Here is a 22,468-nt window from a genome sequence, read left to right as displayed (position 1 = left end):
AAGTCGAATGCCTTAGAGATGGTTTCCTCTCCCATGCATTGTGATGTAGTTGTTTGGGTATTAATTTAGTGAAATATCCTGTCTGCCAGGTGTGGGAACTAGCTGATTTTATTGTAATACCAGATCATTACTTAATTCATATGCAACAGAGTGCAGCACATGGAAAGCATTACAAATCTATTTACAATGTGGCTGGTCTGATGATAACATTGTATTAAATTCCCAGGTGAAGCAATTTAAGCAATTGCTTTGCCATGTGCACGCCATGGAAATTAAATTCTTATATAAGCTTTAGTAATAAACCGACTTCATTGTTATGCTTATGCTAGTGGTGGGTTGTAGAATACTCATTCTGGTTACATATACCCTGTGTCACATGTAGAATCATACAGGAAGCCATACCACAGATCATAGCTCTTAATTAGTTTAAGCTAAGTTAATTCATTTTGTTTCTAGTTTGGCAAATGGCTGTCCAGGAAGATACGCAGTTCAGCTGGGCAATGTTAAGGCTTGAGTCAAGTGTAGATCAAGTCTTTCAAGCCAAATTCCCAGATAGAACTGATCAAGTCTATCTGTTTGAACTTGGTTTTAAGAAAGTCAGCCAATCTGTATTTAAAAGTTCTGTTCTTACACCAAATGAAAACCACTTGGAATCTGAAATTCTTGGTTTCATAACGAAAGACTCAAGTTTTCTCATCAGTTTAACACAACCATTGAAATTTTGTACATCTATTTTTTTAGGGATAGCAATGAGTTGCTAGTTTTTCATATTTTTTCTATAGTTCATAAAGGGCCTGTTGATTTTTCTGTCCAACTGTGTCCAGTCCATCAAGTGTGTAAGTTAGAAGGCATATAAGCTTTACACAAATACACAACTAGAAGTGAGGACTGCTCTGGTATTTAACTGTGTGTGTGTGTGTGTGTGGCAAATATTGTCAGTTGAAGCTTTTCCACCCTTATCGTACAGACCCGAAATGCAATAGATTACAAACTGCATGGAGCTTCTATCTTCTCCAGAAGCCACATATAAAGCACCCGCAGACAGTGGTAACTGACAACTATGACTAAAAATGTTGACAATTTCTTGATTTGCCTGGTTAGCTTATGTATGGAAGTCATTAACTATTTATAAAATGCATTATGAATTGGATTCCTTCAAACTGTAGCTCTGTGTGTGACATTTCCAGCTCATATTCTCATGCTTGCATTTGGCTAAAGTACAAATTTTATATAGTTGATAATAAAGTAAAAATAATTTAGTTTATCCAGATATGGTAGATGTTTCAGTTTCATTAACTTTGAATCCTCCAAATTAAAGTATACATCATACTTAGTAAGGTTTCTAAAAATCCCATAAAAAGTAAAATTATTGGTGTTTTGAAGGAAAATTATCCATAAAGTAAGCAATTTGTCATTCAAAGGAATTTGCTTTTTTTGGTGTTCAGTTAGTTTCATGATGACCCTGCAGGCTAAATTATGGTGTATTATAATCAGCTTACTTAAAATTTCAAATTAGAAAAAAATTAGGAGATGTCAGGTACTTAAATATAATTCTTAATTAAAGTCTTAATTTAAAAAATTTGTTGACTGATACACAAGTATGAAGAGTTCAATTTTTAGCGTTGGTTGCATTATTTTCATGAAGGACAGTTTCTGGTATTTGAAATGAATCTTTTCATTCTTTAAAAGAAGTCGGTCCTATCAGAGAACATTTGTAAACTGAGCATGTCATTTACTTCATTAGATAAAGCCACCCAAGTGACCAGTTTTTACCATCCCACATAGTAAAGAATGACATTTATAGGGACCACTTTTTAATTGTAGATAAATCCTTAGTTCTCCTCTGTTGCTGAGCATGAACACTTTTAATTGCTGGCTTTCAAAAGCAATGGGTTCTAACCACAAGATTAGATATTTAGGGATACATGTTTATAATTCTCTTCTTCTTTTGAAGTATAGTAAATCAAAATAAGAATATAATATAATTGAACAATCTATGGCAATTTGTTGGTATTTTGGTGAAAAAAGGGAAAAACAAAAACAATCTCCATATGATATTCTTGCATACTGTGGAATGTTTTAGTCCCCCATAGTGATGAAATGAATAATTAAAAAGTCAGCTCTGATACCACAGCCTCTTTAAAGGTTCTCATTTCCTTTAATGCTGTAAAATACTTTTGCCTGGTTGGTTTGAAACTGCTATAGTGGGGATTTCCAAACGGGCAAAAGAAAAGTTTGGGTTGATCTAAATATTGTAGTAAGGCCATGAGGTTTACTGACCTTATCATTTAGCATTTTTTTCAATACAATCCAGTATGAAGTCAACAGACAGAGATAATTAACAGTAGCTTCATTAGATACAATATGCAAAGCGGGCTTACTATATGCTGTTGTGGTGGTAAGAAGTCTGGTGTGTTCACAAATGGACAAGTTGGGTCAATCCTGAATTGTGAAGACATCTGCTATGGGTGACATTACTGACCTCAGGCTCATGACTTAACTTTTCCACTTTGTCCTCTCTGCAGCACTGTTGGTTATATTTATCTACTTACAGACTCACTCCATTTGCCAAGGTATAAGATACCATTTGTAGCAGGGAAGCATAACTTCAGATAGAGACTCAGGGCAGGGAGGAGATACCACTATCTCCTATACTGAAACATTTTGTAATTTTTGTATCTTTTTCCTGAGGGTTTTCAGAGGGTGATAAACTGGGGAGGAAATTTTGTGTGGTAGAATGAATGAATACTCAGCTGTGTCAGGACCCGAGGGCTCTAGTCTCAGTTTAACCAAAGCTACCTTTAGAATTCCATGACACCGTTTGCTGGTTGGTTTGTTTTCTAAAAAAAAGGTGGGGGGATGTCTATACTTATTTATTTTTATTTATACTCCATTTCAGCCCTTTTCAGCTGAGTTCTGCCAAATAGTTAAACCCAAATGCCCTAAGGCTTCTATTCAATGTAGTGAACTGAATGAACTCTTATGTACCATCCGCAGGAGAATCGGGAAAATAGTCCTTGAAGTAGTTTTCTGTGTTTTGTGGTTCAGATAAGGAACCCCAATGGAGAAGGCTGCAACTTTACAATGATTTAAAATCTATTGGTTTTTCTTGTTGAAAGTCCTTTCAAATTAAAAAAAAAAAAAAGGTAGTGTAACTCATTCACTAATTTAAAAATCTAAAAATCTTGGTGACTTCTACTCACAGATCAGGGATAGTCCTTTTTAACTACAACTTTTCAGATCACAGTTGAACACAAAAGAAAATTTAAGTCCTAAACTGTAGACCCCAAGTGAGAAAGATTACTGTTCCCCAGCTGCCATTTTTTACTTGATTGGTTTTGCTTAGTTCAGAAGCGGAAAAGGCAGCAAAGTACATACCTGACTTTGCACTGAGATAGTGGTGCTGAAGTCGGATCATAGGGTAGCACTCTAGATTCCCAACTAATTTTCAGAGGCTTTCTGCTTTTCCAAATGTGTGTACATTCAGGTAATTCATGAAATTGCCTGCAGACATGTCCCTTGGACTTTACAGGTAAAGGTAGATTTCTTGTAAAACAAAATTCCACAATGAAATGTTGATCATAGCCCACTTCTCTTTACTGAAATTGGGAAAAGGTGACTCATAGCCTCCTTGCCTTTATTTACTGGGATTGGGAAATGTAATTTGTTTTACCAGACACACACACACACACACTCACATTACTTTCTTTAGGCCATTGTTTATAAAGGACTTGGAGACGTTTAAATTATTTTTTGGAAACAGGATGGGCTTTTAAATTTCACCTTTTTGGTTAGTTATATCACAATGGTGAAGGAAGGTAGATGTACTATCTTCCAGGTATTCCAGTGTATAGTGGAGATATAATAATATCCTATAATTAGACATTTCAGAAGACATGTGTAGAGCATTTCCTGTCACAGTATTAAAGACCACCATATACTCTTGTTTTAATTACAGTCTGGTGAGTTTTGCAGATATACAGCTATATAGCTGTATTTCCTTCAGTTTGGTAGTCTTATTTGAATGACTATACATAGAGTAACATGCCAGTTCTGATCCATTTGTGAGTATTAATAGAGTACTTACATGATGCAGAGTTTTCTTTCATTATTGAAATTTGAGACAGTTCTGATTTACATTAAACTTCTCAAGTTCAAGAACTTTACACAACTTGGGTTTGCAGATTTTAGCAAATAGGTTTCCATTAGGGGGCTCTCGAGGTATGAAATGATCCGCCTTGATACCAGTAATGCTTCCAAGCCTTCACTTTCAAACGTTCATCTTACTCTCTCCCTTTTTGTTTTGTTTTATAGAAAAGGTCACGGATCGCCTACAGTGACGAAGTACGGAATGAGCTCCTAGGGGATGATGGGAATTCCTCAGAGAACCAGGTAGAATGCTAATCAGGAAGGCCCGGTGGGTGGCTGGAGGGTGAAGGAGGTCACAGCCACACTGGGCTCTCAAGCTGCTCCTTAACAGTATTAGCAGCAACTCATGTGGAAGCGATACTGTTTAATGCAAAGCTGGAGTCTTAATCAACTTCAAAATGTTTCTTGGAGATCTTACATTTAACCCTTTACCTTGTGATCACTGTCTGCTATCTTTTAAAAAAATCTTTTCTTCTCTTTTCTTTATTATTTAGTACTTAAGGAATAACTTGAAACACACAGTTTGCAGACAAAGCCAGGGTCTTCACCTCAAACACATGTAAAAGGAATAAAAAAGTACATAATGCAGCTTTGATAATAATGCAGTATAATTAAATCAACACTCACAGCAAAACAAACGAAAGTAAGCTTTCAAAATTCAACAGGGCAGCTCAGTCTCCTATTGTGTAGCTTCTTAAAAATACATTCACCAAAATGCAAATTGTAAGTACTAGTGTGGAACTTGGATAGTCATAAGAGGTCCTGCCTCTGACAAATAATAATAGTAATAACAGTAATAATAATAATGTGAAAAGTCTGTACAGTTTAAGATCTGCATAGGCAAAAAATAGGATTCAATTTCTTCTTATAACTTGGCTGTCAGTTTTCATTGAATCACACAGTAGAGTTATGAGTTTAATTAATGTCTCACTTCTTTGTATTAATACTGCAGACTTCATTAATTCATGTAGATAATATGTATAACTTTAAAAAATGTTTCAAGAAACCTCAATGTAGAGATGACTTTCAAAATGTCTCAAACAGCCTAGTGGTTGATTCTTTTTGATACTTTTAAAGAAAATAAGTGGCAGGGAACTTTGGAAGCAAAATCTGAATGTGTTTATTAATGTTACTTTGGTAAGTATTGTGAAGGTCTCTACTCTGCCTAAATAAAGATGAACATAAATCATTCATGGGGTAAAACAAAATTTTAATGTAATAAAACATATTGATACACATTATAAAAATTGCATAATCATTATTTACCATTTCAAATTGATTATATTATAGGTCTATATATGCTGAAACTATATTATTATCTACTATAATGTTAAGCAACAAGTATGTTGCTTATGTGATTAAGGCCCCCATCCACCTACCACCCCCAAAAAAGGGAGAAAAATCACTGAACTGATGATGTTTGTTTTGGGAAAGGTCTTACCTCCTCCATCATTTGGATGTTATCAGCTTGAGTTCAGATGTGTAAAAATATGAAGATTTGACTTGGGATTTCAGCTTTCCTGTTGAAATGTGAGAATAGCTACGGGAAAAAAAAATAAGGAGCACATCAAACATAAAATGGCAATGTGATATAAGGGTTTTAACTCATAATAGAATAAATAATGTGAGGATGAGAGAAAAAAATATTTTTTTCCTATTTTAAGTGAGAGTTAGGTTGCTCATACCTCTTGAATGAATGAATCCTAATTTTATTTCCTATCTTTAGTGCAAAAAAGCATTACCTCTTTGGCAAAAAAGTGAATGCATCGTTCCCATGTCAATTCTTTAGAAAGCTATAGATCTTCCCCTATTTTGAAACTACTGCCTAATATAGAGGAAACAGAACGGAAGGGGGTGTACCTGTCTAACTCAGACTCCTTTATTGTAATGGATGTTGTAGTACTGTGACAGGGATTCCACCCCGCATTTTTTAAAGCATGTTCACTTCCCTTAATGGACATTTTATGTGCCTAATACATTTGCCTTACACACATAATGTGTATGATTTTTTTATGCCTAAAGAAAAATATTCCACAAAAATAGATTGAGTTCATATTTTCTGAATTTTTCAAATTATACTCCTGTCACTTTAAAGTGATTATGCAGAGATTTCCCCTGGACTTGTATAAATCAAACCTACAAATTCTGAAAGTTCTTGGAGAACCTGAAGTTTAGTTGTAAGGAGCTGTCAGTTCAATAAATAAAGTATGATAAATTACAGTCACAAGCCTATGTAACTATTAGATTATGACTTATGTGAACTTTTCAGTCTAAAATTCGAATCAGATTTGAAAGTTCAAAGAGACCACACTTAACTTTTTGGATATTTTGTTACCAAATGTAGCAGAATTGCCAAATCACAATGAAGTCATTAAAGGTAGTTTTGAGGCTCTTTATCATAATATAGGAATTAAAACCCCTCAAACTAAAACAACATCCTTAACCGGGAACGGTCACTTGAGAATTACTATTTTGTATCAGCATTCGTTCAGACTGTGGAATCAAAACAGAAGCTGCTTTCTTTAATGGAAGAGAAGATTTTAAGTTGTCTCTTCTTATTATATGTTTTTGAACTTCAATGTCTGAGAAGAAAGTTTTTTCTGGATAAAATCACCTGTAATTTAGACAAGAAAATATTTTCTGCCCACATATAAGTTTATTTTCAAGTTAATTGTTGATAAATTGATTTTCAGAACTTCTTAGCTGTGTAATATTTATAACTTTAATATACAGAGAAAACTTGGAGATGAGCAAAATGATACAAAAATAGCAATATTTGTTTCATGTAAATTGGGATATATCTCAATTTTTTTAAATAGTAGATCAGAAAAGGAAAATAATAAAGAATTCATAGCAATAGCCACAAATAAGTTATTAAAGTAAGTACTGACTACTTAATTATTTCAATGCAATATACACATCCTCCCTATGGTGGCCTCTTTGTGGAGATTTAGACAAACGTGAATGCCTTAGCTATTATTTCCCATTCTGGCCATTTATAATGTATTTTTTTTTAAGGCATCTAAAACCTGGCTTTTTATTTATACGTATTTATAATCTACAAATTAACTATAAAATATATTAATTTACATATATATAAACATTTTTGCAATGATTAGAAATGTTAAGATTTCAGAAATTAAGAATTTTTCAAATGCATCTTTAATATCCTCATACAGTACACTAGTTCATTTGATTTCAGATTAAATGCTTTGTATAAATTCAATTCTGATTCATATCCATTTCATACAATCTAATATAGCTCATCCCTGATTTACAAAGATGGGACAAAATGATCTACTTTGCACATTCAAGTATTGCTGGATCATCAGCTTTTGAGGGACTATTGTCTTAGGCATTATCATCCTATTCTTTTAAAATATCCTATTTCCCACTTCATATGGCAAATTTTAACATTTTGAGGGAGTTGAGTTTTTGAAATGTAGTAATGCTGTATTTACAGTGGAAACTCTAATAGTTGTTAACTTGATTTTCATGAAAACCATTCTCAGAAAAGGAAAAAAAATCTTACAAAATTAAATCTCCTATTATGATAATGGGGCAAATGAAATGTTCGAAGCTCTACTGCTGAACACTAACTGTCTCTCAATGTCCTTTTGCAAAATTATATTCATCAGTGAATATATTTTAGTAAGTGAAATATGAGTAAATCCTATATGTAAGGTTCAAAAATACATATAGAAAGAGTAGGAGATTTCAAAACTGCCAAAATCTTTGTGGTAATGCAATACTTGAGCAGATATGATTGCTTAATTTTTTTAAATGAGGTTCTCTTAAGTTCTGATTTGGGCTTGCTGTGCATAAAGTGTGTCAAACTTCAGCTACAGACCAGGGGGTGAAGTCGGTCAATTTAATTCCCCAAGATCTAAAGAAGGTCGGTATCATTTCATATAGCCCTGGCAGAGCAGATCATTACCAGGCACAAATCTGTTCGTTACGTGCTGAGGGTTTATAGCAAAATAAATAGACTGTCATCATAAGTTCAGAAAATTGTGTGTTCGACCCACGATAATGTGTAAAGGGCGTTTAATAGAGTTCAGCATTTATTCGTTATCTGTATGCGGACAGAGACGGCAGTAGCGTTATCTGTTTAAAAAAAAATCGGTAGGTCTGGGGGTCACGTGACACCACACACACACCACACACACACGCGCGCGCGCGCACTCTCACATGCTCTGCAGTGCAGTTTTGATTCTAGCCACAGCAGAAGGCTTAACCACAAGAGATTCCACTGGTTCAAACCAGCATAAACCAGATTTTTTTTCGGCCCACAAAGGCACAGATTACCTCTTGTATCAAATTTTGCATTGAGGGAAAGAAATCTTTGTTTCAAAAAATGTTGATTATCATAACTCAACATGGTGGCATGGCACGCTTGCACGTCGCCTATGATAAAGCTAGTAACTTGATAAAATACGAAATAACTACTTTCAGTCTATTCTAGGCATTGTTAATTTTCGAAAATAGACCATCTTTTGTTTATTTGAATGAAAACCCTTGGCCTAAGTGGAAAAAAAAGAAAGAAAAGAAAAGATAAAGATTAAAAACCCTGCCATTACCTAGCTTAGCTACAAATCCGGTGTAGAGCTTGAGTGCAGCCATGCAGCACAAACAAGATAGAACGTTTTTTGTTTGGAATCTATTGAAAAAACAAATGGGTAGCATTTTTAAACGCTCATTGATTATGGCACGGTGGCATGCCCCAAATGGTCTCAATTGCTGAAGAGTAGTTTTAAACTTTGGCCCTTTAAGTATCATAGTCAACGGAAGAATGGTGCCCCAGAAAGAAAAGATAGCTGTGCGATCAATTCCCAGATCGTCTCTTTCTGAGAATTAATGTTTGCCTTTTTCTCCCATGATGTTGGGATAGCAGAGAGAAAGATTACAATATATGATAGGCTAGAGATTGTAGTTTTAAATTTTTACTTCTTCTACGGAAGAATAGTAACTTTACACGTGAAATGATGATAATGCTTTACTCATACACAACGGATGGCTGCTGAGAGAATGTTAAAAGCAGTGACAACTTCTTATATATTTTAAAGGACAACATTAAGAGTTTGATTTTCACTAAATGCACTGAAACATTCATTATGTAATAGCTTCTGTACCTTTCTATAAAAGATTCATACCAACTTTGAAATCTCACTCTTTTGTGCTTGAAATACTTTTCATGAAACAGAAGAAATAACAGAATAAGCTGGAAAGCATACTGCCTTCCCTGAACTGGAGACAAAAGCAGCATTAAGCATTGAGAAATCCAGGCTGTAGTAAACATGATACTTTATAGTATAGAGCAATTCCTGGCACATTTCTCCCAAAGCAATAGTTTAATTTATTGGCCTGTATATGTCAAGCATTATAACAGATGTTACAGGTATTTGGATGTTTAAAAATTATCAGTTGTAGGCTTGAATTGCTGAGGTTGCAAATTTCAAATGTAGAATGTGGTTTACAGTCTCTTACAATAGAGGTTTCAGTTTCTATTCATTGCAGAAACTATGGCAATCATCTCAACTATACATTGATATTTGTGGTTTAGAATACAGTGAAACATAAACACACCCACACATACACATACAAAGAGTGAACCAGATGTATGGGTATGTTCATTTTCTAGTTTCTAAAGAATTAAGCAACTTGTTTTATCTGTTATACTTAAGGCAAATAAAAAAATGTTCTACAGGGGAGAATTAAAATGTTATCATAGGAGAATTTATTAACACGTAAAGAGATGTTTTTGGTTTGACTTTAGTGAAAAAAAACTGCAGTACAAATGAAATAAGAGCTCATTGCTCTGAGATGAGTTTGCAAGATGAGGAAAATTGAAAAATGTAATTTTAAAAATTAAAAACACCATGGGATTGCAAAGTAGAATGTAGAAATTAACTATGATATACACAATATTTCTAAGGATAGTGAAATATTTTTTGGTCCTATGTCCTAGATAATAACCCTCCTGGCATGCTTTATCTTCAATTAAAATAATGTTACCTCCAAATGCAATCCTGTTACTAGAGTGAGTACAACTATGACATTAACTAGCATAATAGTTTGCTGTTTTAAATACTTAGTGGCACAAAAGCATGAACTCTTAATCATTTTCAATTGTAGGTAAAATCTGAGATCAGTTGTCAAGATTCAAAACGGAGAAACATCCTGAAAACTTGTATATACAAAACCTCTTCAGTGGTACATTCTTAGAAGAGAGGAACAGTAAACTTGTTTTCTTTCTTTATAATATAGACTTCTATGAAGTCATTCCCCTTTATTTCATGATGGTGTCTTAGATGTACTTTAAAAGGGAATTTCACACTATTCTCTTTGTTTAATGTGACAGTGTGAGAAAGTGATCTTTATTCGTTCAAAAAACTCTGCATGTAGTCTATGTTTAGGTTCTTTTAATGTGTTTGTCTGTGATTTTTAAATGCTAAACATGTAAACAGATAAATTGTCAATGTTAATTCTGTATCCTGTCACACAACTGATCTTTCTTTCCTGCCATTTCTTTCCTTTTTATCTTTTTTTTTGTGCATTCATGTTGCAGTTGATAAAATTACGTGAAGAGGTGAGTACTTCCTAGCTTGCTTTTTTTTTTTTTAATTCTGCTTCTCCTTCTAAAATAGACTTTCTAGACCTGAAGTAAATCTTTGTGTTCATTTTTCCAGGAAAACCTACACGCAGCAAAATAATTGTTTATATTGCTAGAAATGTTCTCTGCTATCTTTTAAAAAACAAGTATGTCCTAATCGTGCTTATCACAGTGGTCATTGTTGTTTGTTGGCCTTGCAGGAAAAGTCATATTTCAAAGGCCAAACAAGGGAGGAAAAATAAAGGAATATCTTAAAACTGTAGCCTGGTGTAGTTTTAATGTAGACTAACTTCAGACTTGTTTTATTTGTATTGGTCTCTCAAAGAAGTCAATATGATTACATTTTTTTGACATTCTGATTTACTTTAATGTAAACTGTTTATAAGTAACTCCTTCCCTTCATCCCCAAAATTCTTATGTTCAACATAAGATACCATGAATCTTTTATCCTTTTGAGGAAACACATATGTTATAAATGCCCTACTGGTCTGTGTACACAGATACCTAAGAATAGCCAAATCTCTCCTCATTGTTAAACATCTTCCTTTTGGTAGGAACATTACCCAACTGAGTTCTCATTTTCCTAAGTTTGGGGCTAGCCTGTTTTATAATGCAGCCCCAGACATTTTTGCAGCCCAGCAAATATTTACAGCAATCTTAGTTTATCCCCATATCAAGGAGGGATGCTGAATGATTATTTTTGTTTGTTTGTTTTTACTTAGGCCAAACTTATCAAACAGGCTTTGAATACTCTTTTCAGGAGCAGGGTAGTTAATTTTTTTACTTAGTGAGGTTGAGTTTTGTTACTTTATATTAAGACATAAAGTCATAACCACATTACAATTTAAAAATTGTTTAATTGCTTATAATATTTATCAGAGTACAGTGAATTATTTTTGAGTTTAGATTGACAACATTGATTGAGATTTTCCTAGAATTCTTTTCATTGGTATGTCATCATTCTCAAGGTGATGTGAGTGCTAACTTACAGGCTTGTACATAGTGGTTTTCAACAACTCTTCTGGTTTAAGATGCATTAGTGGTATCCTATCTTAATAAAAGTAATAATGATCTATAAAGTAAAGGGTGGAAGTACACAGATCCCTCACCCTCCAAGTTCTCTGTGTTTTTTTATCCTCCCTACATGGAAGCAAATGTATATATTATATATCATATAAATGAGTGTAATCAATTGCAGTTTCGATGTATAAAATTATTCTTGAGTCAACTGATAGAACAACATTATTTTTCTTAAAGACAGAAAATATGCTTGTATGTGTATGCATATGCTCATGCTTAGGTGAAGAATATGACTTTTTAAATATTAATGGAACTAACAATAGATTTGAAAACCTCCATGGGAAGAAGCTACACAAAGCTCTTGCCCCTGAATTTAACAATGAATATAATTAATAAAATCTTGTGTCTTCTTACAATCAGCATTTTTGATGGAAGATTTATTTTTGTTAGGCTGAGTTGTGTGGAGTCAGATATCTTCATTCTAAAAGCTGAAAACATGTCTATATTTCTTTTAAAATATGTGTTATCATTGTTTTATGTCTTAATTCTCTTGTGCCTATTAACAAGTTTCATGAATTATGGTTCTGGAATGCATGTTTCCAAAACTGTAACCTGTAATGTAATTGTACTTGAAGGAGTTAGATCATCTAAATAGGAGAATAATATACTCTGAAATATTCTTTTAACAGCCTTGGATTTAGATGTAGCATGCCAGTGCATTATATATGGTTTGCTCAGAAATGATTGTTGCTCAGCCAGGATTCTAATAGTAATCAAACAGTGAATACACCCCAGATTTCCTTCCTGTACCTGTCCTAAGTAGACAAGTACTCATCAGCTTTGAAATAGGATGATTTGTTGTGTTTGGAAACAAATTTACCCCGTCCGTTCCTTGTGAGCTCTTTTTGGGCTCAGTTCTGGAAACGGAGGCACTCTTGGAGGCAGGCTGCTCATGCACAGGTAGCTGAAGCGGCGATGGCTGTGCGGAGCTCTCCGTTTGAATCCTGCCTCTCCAGCCCGCTGCACTCCACAGCTCCTCACACAAGTTGAGCTCTGTCTGAAGCTCTTGCACAGCTTCACCTACCTGCTTTGAAAAGGGCTAAGAAGAGGGTGAGAGAATGAGTTTGGGATGGAGTGTGGGGGCAAGTTGAAAGCATCAGCTGCTACTATAGTGTATTTCCTTTCATTTCCAGACACCAGGGCAATGCACAACTAAGGGAACAATGTAAATAGCACAGCTGTTACAAGAACTTTATTTTAGCTTGACTTAAGTGAAGAGGTCCCAAAATACAAAGTGAAGTCCTGCTGGAAGGCCGCTGGTAAACTGATAGCCCTCTCACGTGGGGATTCACTCTGATAAACTGAACTGTCTAAAGAAGAGTCGCATTATTTAGGAATATGCACTTTTTTTAAGAAAGTTCTTTTAGAAATTTTGCTCACCATCATAACCATACACTGAATAACCTGATTTGGCTCTCTTTCATGGAATCCCCCCAAATAATTTCACACTTAATGCTTTGTTTCCTGTATTATATATTATCATACAATTAGACTGTCCATTTCTAGTATTGATCTTTGTCTCTCTCCCTCTCTCTCTCTCTCTCTCTCTCTCTCTCTCTCTCTTTTCATCTGTAGTAGCCAAATGTTTTCTTTTTATTTAGGGATTTCGTCCAATGTGAGAACGAATGAGAAGTCTTTGTTCTGTTATTCTGGATTAATACTCAGATTTATTCTTGATTTTACAAATCTGACATCTTTTTAGAGAATCGCCAATTGTAAATTAATTCCTTTATTAAGGTAGAAAATAATATTCAGAGAAAGGAAGAGCAATCCATACTCCAAAATCTGCATGTAAGAAGAATTAGGATTAAGAAAGCTATTTTTAACAAGCTGAGCAAAGTGTTTAATTTTATTTTAAGATAGTCATTAACGCCAAACACACAGCACTCCCCTTGCTTTTTTTTTCTGTTACAGGCTTTAGCGATTTGGGGTTTTCATGATATAAGCTTTCCTACCTTCCTCCTGCTTAGTTATGTGTTTTGTTTCTGTTTTGTTTTTGCAGAAGGAGGGGCAGTTTTTCTCTTAATTTCGCCACTGTATATCAGACAACTCTATTAATTATTATAGACTGTTGTTGCAGTTTTCCTGACCTTCACATCAGGTCCGATCTCGCTTTTCTAAATGCATTGTTTTAATGATTCTTCACCCCCGCAGGCCCTTCCCCCCAAAAAAAAAATTTCAAGGAAAGCTTTGATGTGGCTTTAGCTGCCTCTAACGTCTGGCCGCATCTCAGATGTGTCACCTATGCCGGGAGGGAATAAGGAAATCACGTTTTGAATGGTAATGATAACGTACTAATCACTTCCTTTCTTTGAAGATGGAAGCGAGATATTCTGTCAGCATCCCGGGCTGCTAGAGCTTGGAGGCACTGGTCTAGGTGTATTAGCTTAAGTGTGCATGTCAATACAGCTTGCATCTCCAAGATCCGTGGGGGCTCATTAGAGCAAGGTAGATCGTTTCGCTCGACAGCCACTCAGATAATATGTGTGGCACCTCCTTTTTTATTATTATTAGAAAGCATTTTCTCGATCTTAAATGACATCTGTCAACAACAGAAGTTATAGGAGTTGTGATTGCATTTTTTCTCTCTTTTTGACTAGATAAACTAATTTGAGAGGGAAAGGTACTAATTTATATAAATACATATATACATGTACACATATAAATATACACATATTCATATATTTCTAAGTATCCAGGCATGCATGGATCTAAACACACACAAATGCACATTTACATGTGCATGCACATGTTCTTATCCATTCACAGCCATGCTTAGCTGATAAACCTGTTTGTTAACCTGAATTGATCTAGTGTGTGATCATTATAGTTAATAAAAGAAAACCAGACTTAATGTAGAAAAGCAAGTTTAGAAGCTGAAAATTTGGGGAAAATCCCTTAATTGCCGCATCAAATATAATATAAAAGGATGTATATAACTATTATCATTTTGCTCACAGTATAAAACACTATGTGTCAAAAGTTCGCTTTATTTCTAGTGCCATATATTTGGGAATAAATTCACACTTTTGTATGGCTGTGTGCATGGAAACATGTGTCTGCCCCAGGTGTCTTAAAACTGGAGCTTTTTAGTATTCTGTTTTAGAAGTATATGTTCTTCTGTATGGCCTCTTGCTGCACATCCAAAATTGAGGGGCATTGTCTTAAAAAAAAATTTCCTGCTCAAAAATTACTTTCTGCAGGAATCAAAGTAACAAATGATTTTTTTTAATGATTACATTTTATAAACATATAAGTACAAAATAAAAAGATCATAGATCTCTGTAAGTACCTCACTGCTGAAATAGGAAAGATCCAGTTGGCTCTGGTCTTCATACATTTCTTAGTGTTTTGGAGTAAATTCATTGCAGCCACATACAACATGAGTCTGCCTTTTAAAACAAAAAAAAGACTGGATGGTCCATACGTAGCTGATTGTTTAGAAATCTGCCCATGGAAGATTTGCTAAAAATTATCTCTAATGGGTTGTGAACATTTCCGTCCTCCCACCCCCCCAACCAGAAATGTTAGGGCATATGATGGCATTATTTTTTTAAGGCAAAAAATGAACATTGTAGACAGCCATCTGATTTTTCTCCCTTTTTCTTTTTCAGAGGGCACATCTGCTCGATAACACAGGGAGGCTGGAAAGGGCATCTCGGAAACTAGAGGCTGGATACCAAATAGCAGTGGAAACTGGTAAGAATTCTGAGAGTGAGCAAATTGTCTTGCTTATGCACAGCAGTCTTCACAACACATGACATTTCAGGGAAACTTCAAAGGAGTAGCAGAGACAGCAGCCCGAGATGTGGTTTACATATTGGGGAGACAATTGGGAGCTTATTTGCGCTTATCTTTTTTCAAGTTAAAAGGCATGACATCTACTGAAAAACAGTTCCTGAGGTTTAAAAGTATACATCTGAAAAGAGATAGAATACTTTGTCTAAATTCTACATTTGTCTTAATATGTGGTTACATGTTGTCAGTTTACCCACCCGCGATGGTTGCTGGCACACAGTGCTCTCTCTAGGTTGTTTTGGTCTGTTTATTCACATATGTAAAAATTAACATTTTAATCAGTTTAAATTATATGAACTAGGTGCGACATAGTAACAGTACCTAGGTGACCTTGCTTATCTGCCCTGGTGTTTGAAAATGATTCCTAATGGTCCTGTTTTGTTCTGTTAAATTATGAATACCACCTCCAATCAGATGTGGAAAAAAGAGAAAAGATGTAGTAAGCAAGGCTAATGTTCATGATAATCTTATTAGCACTAGTTAATACTGTCCAACTTTTGGTTTGAATGAACACTAGTTATTAATTCTAGAAAACACAGCCCTAATTTGACTTCTAAGACTCATCAACTTAAAAATAGATGGGCTTTTCTGTTATAAATGTTTCGTTCAGTGACTATTTATTTTTACATAGTAAATAAATATCCATTAACCCCTTCATAGCCATCTGTTTCTTATAATTTAGCTATGTTTTGTTTTGCAAAGTATAGATTATATATAATCTTTTCTACATATTTTGGGCAATTCTTGCTCAGTATGCAAGCCACAAAAATATATGGTTAATAACATTTCCATGGATTTTTTAAAATCTGGCATCACAAAAGTGTTTACTTTGAAAGAGCACATATAATGAAAATGAATCCAAATACTTTCTTTTGTGAATGGCCAGGGTATTTTCTTGCCCGGGGTTTATGGCTATCCTATATTGGATGGCATATGTAATGAATTCTAAGGAACTGAATAGGAAAAACGGAAATGGCATTGGCATTATAGTAATGGTGAAAAAAACAAGAAAACTATAAGCTGTCTAGATTTTTTAATAGTATGGGCAGCCCTTCTCTCTGAGGTTATTGATAGATTGACTTTCTACCCTGATTGGAATAAAAGCCAGCTTTCATTTGTTCTTTTTGTCCTTGGGCTCACCTTAGAAGTGACTGTCCTTGTGGATGTAAATCATGGAAAGAGTCCTGAACAGGAGGCCAGAAGGCTAAACTCAGGTTCTAGCTCTTATTTGTGTGACCTTGAGCAAATCAGATAACCTCTCAGAGTCTCAGTTTCTTTTCAGTAAAGTGGAAATAATGTTACCTGTCTCAGAATATTCCTACGAAATGGTGGCATATGTTAAGATATTTTATTCTCCATAAATATACTACACAAATATAAATATTATTAATGTGTTGATATATGGCATTTATCTTTATGTCATAGAAATAAGTTTTATCTTGTGATTGAAATTTGTATGTTAAAGGAATTTATAAAAAGTATTACTTTGACATCCTTGGGGAATGTAGCACTCTATTAAATATCAGGTGACCTTCTTTGACAAACCATCCCATTGGTGAGCCTCTTTTCACATGGGACTGGGTTGGGTTGGAGATAATCTTGCTGTGACACTGATCACAGGGCTCTATATATCCGATTGGGCTGCCTTTCTCTTTCACAGCACCATTCATGTAGCTCTTTTCCTAAGTTGAAGGAAGTCATCAAAGAAGATCACAGATACTGGAGGATCATGCATTGATCAGGTTTTAAAATCGAATGAGACTTGATAGTTATTCCTTTTGGTGTGTGCTAAAATATAACATCCACATCAAACTGTCAACATAGTCAACATAGAAAATGTCAATTTCAGAGTGTCCCAAAAACCAACCTCAATCTCCTTGGACTTTTTAGTAGAAGTCAATAGTAGATTAACTATAAGGTTTTATAAAATTAGATCTCTTTTGTCATATAAGGCTCGGGAACTTCTTGCAGACTATATAAAAGCAAATCTGAGAGGAAAAACAAGGGTGGGCTTTGTGGAGGTAAAACAGATGTGGCATAGCCTCTGTCTGGACAGGAATTATCACGATAATTCATCTCCTTGAATGAGTTTGAAAGTGGAGTGAGTAATGAGAGGGCAGGCACAAAGCATGCTTCCTATCCTTGCTTCTTACCAAAGTAATATGGGGGAAAAAGTCATTGTGGGGGCGCCATGTTGTTTCTGCATTTCCTGCTTCCCTGCTAGCCCTCAGCCTAGTCCTGTCTAGTCTGTTTTTTTATTGTGATGTAAATTTATGATGCTGAACAATCATTTTGTTATAGTATCAGAAGAACAGCCTCTTTCAAAAGGAAACAAATTTTAGCACCTATTGGTTTCTTCTTCTTAAAGACTATGAAATGAAAGAAGGAAGAAGAAGGTGTGGTAGAGTTAGTATGACTTTTCAAACAGCACAAAAGAGGGAAATGATTTACAGATATTGGTCTGAGACCTGGTTCTAGGCCGCAAGAGTTCCCACCAGTCCACAGCCAAATGAGAAAAAGAAAAAAAAGGTAGAAAATAGCAACTTTCTTATAAGACAAGTTTTCCTAACTTAAAGGACTCCACTTTTCCTAAGATCATGTTTTCCTGTTTTAGGGTGATAAAAGGAAGGATAGTTTTGTGATATGGTAGAAATAGTAGGTAGAAATTTTATTTTATATATATATATATATATATTTTATCTACCTGGAAAAATAACAGATTTGGAAATCCTATTTGGGTCTTCTGAAATGTTTTTTCAAATTTTATTTCCCCACAAAATCTAGGAACTATTGTCTGATATACTGAATTGGAGAAAGAAAGAGCCACTCCATCATCTGGCTGTGTCATTAATCAGCTGTGTGGCTTTGAGAAGTCACTTAACCTCTCTGTACATTTTCTTTTATTTGCAAAATGGAAATGCAACACCAGATTCTATGCATCCCATAAGGCTGTTAATAGAGTAAAATGAGGTCATATATATTCAAGTGCTTAGAAAGTACAGAGGACTCTGTAAAAGTCATCATTTTTGTACATTACCATCAGCAAAAGTGGTTGTCTTTCAAAATAACTGGCAAAAGATTTCAACAAAAATGTGTAAACTTCTATTTTCAACTTGATCATTGTTGGCAAATATCATAAAAGGATTATTATCTATAATCAATTACAAGTAGAATAGAATAGAAAGCATATTACTTTAATCATTAGTATCTTCCTGGCAAATAATGAAATTCATCTTCTAAAATTCTTGAATTATTTTTGACATTTGAAAATGCTATTTTATTAAATTGGCAGTTACTGTCTCATAGCTATAAGAGCAGCTACTCAACAGAGAGATGCATGTTTAGAACACACTTGCTCTGAGAATAAGTATATGATTATTTCTAAGTGCCATTTTTACCTTGATATATATCAAGTTTACTACCAATCAAGTTTCTTTTGTGGATCCCTTCCTATTTGAAGAAATTGATGAAGTTACAAGTTAATTGAGCAGCTCCATTTAGAAAAGAACACACAGATGGATAAATATGTGATATTAAACTAAAGAGCTGATGCTAGGACATTTCAGTCTAAGACTGACTTCAAGAAGACAATTATCAGACTATTAGCAAACTTCTCCAGGAGTGACCATCAAAGACCAAACAATTTGGTGGTTGTATGAGCCACTGGCTTGATCCAGTTTGGCATTTCTTATAAGTTCTTGTCCTAAAATCTGTAAATAAAAAGTGACTCTTGCTTTTTTCATCTATTACTAATAGTCATGTATGACTCTTAGCTTTGGAGCTATCCATTGTGTTTGAGGTCAAGGACTTAATATTTAAAAGACTGCATCATCTGCCTTTTGTTCTGAAATGTAGTTTTTTCCCCCTCTGAAGTAAATATCCCAGAATTAAATAAGCACAAAACTAACGGAAGCTGTATGATTAATAAATGAAATGGCTGAAAGAGAAATTATACAAGAGCCAAAATGCAAGGCTCACACTTCCTTTCAATATGTAAACAGATAGTTAAAGATACTCCTGACTGCCCCGCCCTCCACCCTAAGTGCCCAGTGTGCCTGGCAGTACATTTCTGGAACCATGAGAGCATTTCTCTGTGGTCAGTAATGTACATCTTTGGAGAGTGACGTGTACCACATACTAACCTTGCTCCTGCCATCCCTGAGTACCCACACCTTATGAGGCGTCATCCCTTCTCTTAGTCATCATTTCAGGTCTCCTAGCTCTGATGCCCATTTGGTCACTGGGCTCTCTACAACAGACGACTGTAATTTTGCCAGCCTTCCTGCCGTGAAGAAGAGGTGCACCATTCTTCACCCAGAGCCCTACAGTTACCCACCATGGACTATGTGTAGAAATAATACAGTGTTTCTTGAACACTTACTGTGGGCCACACACTGTTCTCCATACCCTACATTCATCATCTCTTTAATCCTCACCACAGCCCCATGCAGCAAGTACTCTTCTCATTTCATGGATGAGAAAACAAGGTTCAGAGAGATAAGTTGTTTGCCCACACTTATAATCAAGCTAGAAATTACAGCCAAATTATCTGACTTTATGCTCTTAACTAATATGCCACACTTAAATATGTGTGGAGCCCCTACAACTAGATTTTCCAAGTGATCTGTTATAGTCAAAATACATCACAGTCTCAGGTCTGTTAAGTTCTTTTTCATGTAAACTGTTCAAGAACTAACTATTGGATACTGTATGCATGTGCTGAGGATACAGTAGTAATCAAGACAGCCACTGTCCCTGTTCCCATGCAGCTTATGTTGGGTGGGCAAGGACGGGGCAGGATGAGACAGGCAGTTTTTTAAATTAATGAGTGGATCATTGCAGTTAGTGGTAAAATTAGGCGGGGTGTTAAGGAGTAACTGATGAAGGCTACCTTAGGTTAGCTGGTCAGGAAAGACCTCAGAGAAGTACCTTGCAAACTGAGTCTTGAATGGTACAAAGGTGCCATCAATGAGCAAATCTGAGGAAGAAGATTCCAAGAGGGAGGAGCAAGTGCAAGGGTTCTGAAATGAGAAGGTGGTTGGGTGTTCAAGCAACAGAAAGAAAACCAGCCTGGCTGGAGGGAAGTGAGCAAGGGGGCTCCGTCACGGTAGGTGGGAGGTGGATAGCGTGCAGCAGACTCTGTGGGACCCGGAGGCCTGGGAAGGAGTCTGAATTTGACTCTCAGGGTGTGATGCCACTGCAGTGTTTTCAGCAGTCAAGTGGCCTGATCTGAATTTCAGAGGACAGGGATCTTAGGGGGGAGTGGCAAAGGAATGGAAACAAGGAGACACGGCAGGAAGTGGCTTCTAATAATCCAAAGTTTGGTGCTTTTACTAGAAATGAATGGAGGAATTTGAGGTGAAGATACAGGAGAAAGTACAAACCATTTTAAGAGGCACTCAGGGCCAAGGAGCTTGAAATTTGTCATTAATTTCCTTAACAGTTGGCATGAGATCCAAACAATTCTTCCTTAAGGATATCCTCAAAAAACATGAGGACTTATTAGTCCTTGTACCCTGTAGGGCCTTATACAGACAATGGCCAAGTCCATCAGACTGGTGGTAATGGGCACTGCAATTATGAATCTGAGCTTAAAAACAAGTTTATGACAAGGTTTATTTCAAGAATGGTTATGATGATGCCTATTTCCTAGAGTTCATGTGAGGCATAAGTAAAATAATGTATGTAGAAAGATTTTTTAAATTGCCTCACAGAAGTATGTGTTTTTTTCCTTTCTCCAAAAATCTACTTCTGAGTAGATTCTGAGTATAGACATACTTTGTCACTTTGCTTAATTTTGTATTGGCCAGCGAGGAAATGGGTTAGTTCCTTGCTACCCAAGGTGGGACTCAGGGCTAGCAACACCAGTATCCCGATACTGAGCCTGTTAGAAATGCCAGATCTTGGAATTCGGATCTACTGAATCAGAATCCGCACTTTAACAAGATCTGCTGAGACATCTGTGCACACTGAAGTTGATTTATTTGTCTTTTCCAGGGTTAGCATCTAGTTTGTCTATTTCAACTAGATAAAAGTCATTTCATTGAATCTCATACACATGTTTAGATAAATTAAAAATAGACAGGTAGCTATGTATAGTAAACACCTGCATTCCCTATGAAATATTGGTGGTTTAGATATGAAGATGGTGTTATGTCAGAGTTACAATAATTATTTATCTTACCTCAGCTAGGAAATTGTGAGTAGGCATAACTTGGCAACTAGAATAATAAGTTATCTGTCCAGTAACCTAAAGGGACTCATTATATCACTTTCTTTTTCTTGAAATACATTTTCCCCTATATTTAACCCTATGCAAGTTATTTTTTTAAAGGGCATATTTATTACAATTTCCTGTATAGTTTGTTTCATTGGGGAAATGCAAAGCTGGACCTTCTGATTATGAATAATATGATGTTACATATTTATAAGTTCCTTTCAGAAAAAAAATATTTTCATCCAAGCCTTATTTGTTGTAGAGATTTGTTGTAGATGCAGAAGATTCTTCCATTTCTGTCCGAGAGTTTCCTTGGGAGTCCAGTTTCTTCTCTGTGAAGATTCTGTGTGTGTGTGTGTGTGTGTATGTGTGTAAGGATTCTCCCCATGTAGCCAATTAACACATCAATTACCTCACATATGCACTTTTTGTCTGTGTGTGTGTGAAAACATTTAAGTTTTACTCTATTAACAGTTTTATAATACAGTGTTACCAACTATAACCACCATGTTTTCCATAAGGTCCTAGGACCTTATTCATCATATAGCTGAAAAGTTTGTACCCTTTTACCAAAGTTTGTACTCTCTCATTAAATAAAAAAACATAAAGGA

At 35.3% G+C, this 22,468-nt stretch overlaps 1 protein-coding gene across 8 annotated transcripts in view; it reads left to right on the top strand.

Moving 5' to 3' along the window:
- VTI1A (vesicle transport through interaction with t-SNAREs 1A) overlaps positions 1–22,468 on the top strand; it is a 324,481-nt gene that overhangs the window by 64,804 nt on the left and 237,209 nt on the right. For 5 of the 8 annotated variants that reach the window (XM_017677977.3, XM_017677974.3, XM_073240425.1 and 2 more), the window contains exons 4-6: positions 4,315–4,392; positions 10,718–10,738; positions 15,457–15,541. In XM_017677977.3, coding sequence (XP_017533466.2) covers positions 4,315–4,392; positions 10,718–10,738; positions 15,457–15,541 — 184 coding nt within the window. The remainder of the gene's footprint in view (positions 1–4,314; positions 4,393–10,717; positions 10,739–15,456; positions 15,542–22,468) is intronic. The other 3 variants (XM_017677978.3, XM_017677976.3, XM_017677973.3) reach the window with 1 other exon arrangement.

This window comes from Manis javanica, chromosome 7, assembly GCF_040802235.1.
Source record: "Manis javanica isolate MJ-LG chromosome 7, MJ_LKY, whole genome shotgun sequence".
Lineage (NCBI taxonomy): Eukaryota > Metazoa > Chordata > Mammalia > Pholidota > Manidae > Manis > Manis javanica.
Note: the sequence above shows the minus strand (reverse complement) of the source record. Positions and strands in the feature narration are given on the sequence as shown.